At 58.5% G+C, this 1,988-nt stretch overlaps 1 protein-coding gene across 5 annotated transcripts in view; it reads right to left on the reverse strand.

The window, feature by feature from the left end:
- Nucleotides 1–1,982, reverse strand: part of DVL1 (dishevelled segment polarity protein 1) — a 13,407-nt gene extending 11,425 nt beyond the window's left edge. For all 5 annotated transcript variants that reach the window (XM_006164102.2, XM_027766516.1, XM_006164101.2 and 2 more), the window contains exon 1: nt 1,725–1,982. In XM_006164102.2, coding sequence (XP_006164164.1) covers nt 1,725–1,894 — 170 coding nt within the window. In that variant the 5' untranslated portion in view covers nt 1,895–1,982. The remainder of the gene's footprint in view (nt 1–1,724) is intronic.
- Between the last annotated feature and the right edge of the window lie 6 nt (nt 1,983–1,988).

Below are 1,988 nucleotides of genomic sequence, written 5' to 3' on the forward strand. Positions count from 1 at the left end.
GGGGGGTGATTTCTCGCTTTCTGTCTGTCTGCCTCTGTCTTTCTGGTGAGCGCACGTGCCCTACAGCAAGAATCTCTCAAATAAATAAATAAATAAATAAATAAATAAAGGTAAATAAAAACAATTCTTAAAAAAAAATTTTAAAAAGCACCTTTTTATATACCTAATGCTCACAGCTAAAGCAGCCCAGGCCCAGAGGAGTATGTGAGATTGCCCAATGAGGGAAGGCAGGCTGGCCCAGACTCGGTAAAAAACCGCCTCCTGCCCAAACATAACCTGAGCCGGCAGAAGTGCCCAGTCTTCAGAGACTGCCCAGAACACACCTTACCTCTCTACTTCTCCCTGGTGGTGGGGTTATGTGTGTAGGTGGAGGGTAGGGGCTAGAGAGTCTAGTTGTCCAAACATCCCTTAGGTCACAGAGCAGCCCAGGCTTGACCTGACAATCTGATCTGGGACTGCCTAGGGGCTGTGCAACCACAGAACTCAGGAAATGGCCTCAATGTCAAAGTCCCAAGACACAGTCACACACAAGGACACCACTTGCCTAAGGATGGCCAGGCACACCTGCTTGGCCCATAAGGCCTCCGAGGACAGCACCCCTCAGCACACACACACACACACACACACACACACTCACGCGGTGAGCTGGGGACTCGAGTTACCCTGGCTGTGCCGGGTCAGGCCCGAACGAACAGCCAGCCTCCTGCTCCCTGGCTCAGAGGGCCAGATCAGCATAAGTGGGAAATCCTCTCGCCAGGGACAACCTCTGCCGTGGCCCGCGCAGAGAGCCGGCCTAGAGGTTGGCCTCAGTCAGCAGATGGCCTGGGCTGCTCCCAAAATTGCAAGTGCTATGTGGTTCAATAGGGACAGAGGCCTGACAGTCAGGAATCTCAGGGCAGGGTGCTGAGGTGGGTGGAGTGAATCCAGGGTCCCTAGCGACCCTTGACCTCTGCCCTGTCACGGTCCCCCCAGAGGAGGGGCAAGGGAAGCTGTCTTGAACCTCTGGAAACTTCCACAGGCCCTACCAGACAGATCACTGTCCCTGTCCCATCTACCATTCTGTCCCCTCACCCAACTAGGGATCCACTGGGTACTAGGGCCCTATCCCGGCACCAATTCCCTTCTGCCTTGACAGTCCCCTGGCCCCAGTTCCCATGAACTGCAAACCCTCCAGGCCAGCCCGGGCTCCTGAGCACCCACCACTGAAGGAATGTTGGCAGACAGAGCTGGCCTGAGACAGGAGGTGAAGCATTACTGAGCTCTCAAAGAGCCCCTGATTCTGAAATGGGCCAATGTGAGACTTGGGAGGAGGGCAGCCCTGGTCAGTGAACTTTGACTGGCAGGGCATAAGGGTCAGACCAAAGGGTGGTAGAGAAGCCAGGAACCCACCTGCCCATTGTCCAGAGCTCTCAGCCTCCCGGGCTAGTAGTGAGGGCCCCAAGGCCCATAGCTAGGCACAGACAGGTAGGTAGGTACACACACCAGGCTCGACAGGGGCCACCAAGGTGCAAGCTCAGACCAGGACCCGTGTCCCACACAGGCGCGAAGACGCAGCACTGTCATGAGTGCCTAGGGGGCTCGCTGACAGTCCCAGGACCCCCCCTAAAGCCTGTCCCCGCGCAAACAGGTGCCGACATCCAAGTCCACGTTCAGCCAGCGGGGCTGGCACCGGACATGCGCCAGCAAGGCCCCCACTGCCCACACAGGCCCTGCGGCCGACTGACCCGAAGTCCTGGTCCATGGACTTGAAGAAGAATTTGTAGGCGTGCACGGGCCGGTTGCTGAGCACGTTCTTGAAGTCGGCCAGCGTGACACGCTCGGGGGCCACCGGCAGCTTGACCAGGTACGGCGTCTCCTCCTCGTCCATGTGGTAGATGATCTTAGTCTCCGCCATGGCGCGGCAGCAGCGGCGCGGGGCCCGCGCGGCGCTCAGGACCCGGCCTGGGGCTCGGACGCCGGGCACTATCCCCACCCGCCCGCCTGCGCCC

This window comes from Tupaia chinensis, unplaced genomic scaffold (genome assembly GCF_000334495.1).
Source record: "Tupaia chinensis unplaced genomic scaffold, TupChi_1.0 Scaffold143584_1, whole genome shotgun sequence".
In the NCBI taxonomy this organism is placed as follows: domain Eukaryota; kingdom Metazoa; phylum Chordata; class Mammalia; order Scandentia; family Tupaiidae; genus Tupaia; species Tupaia belangeri.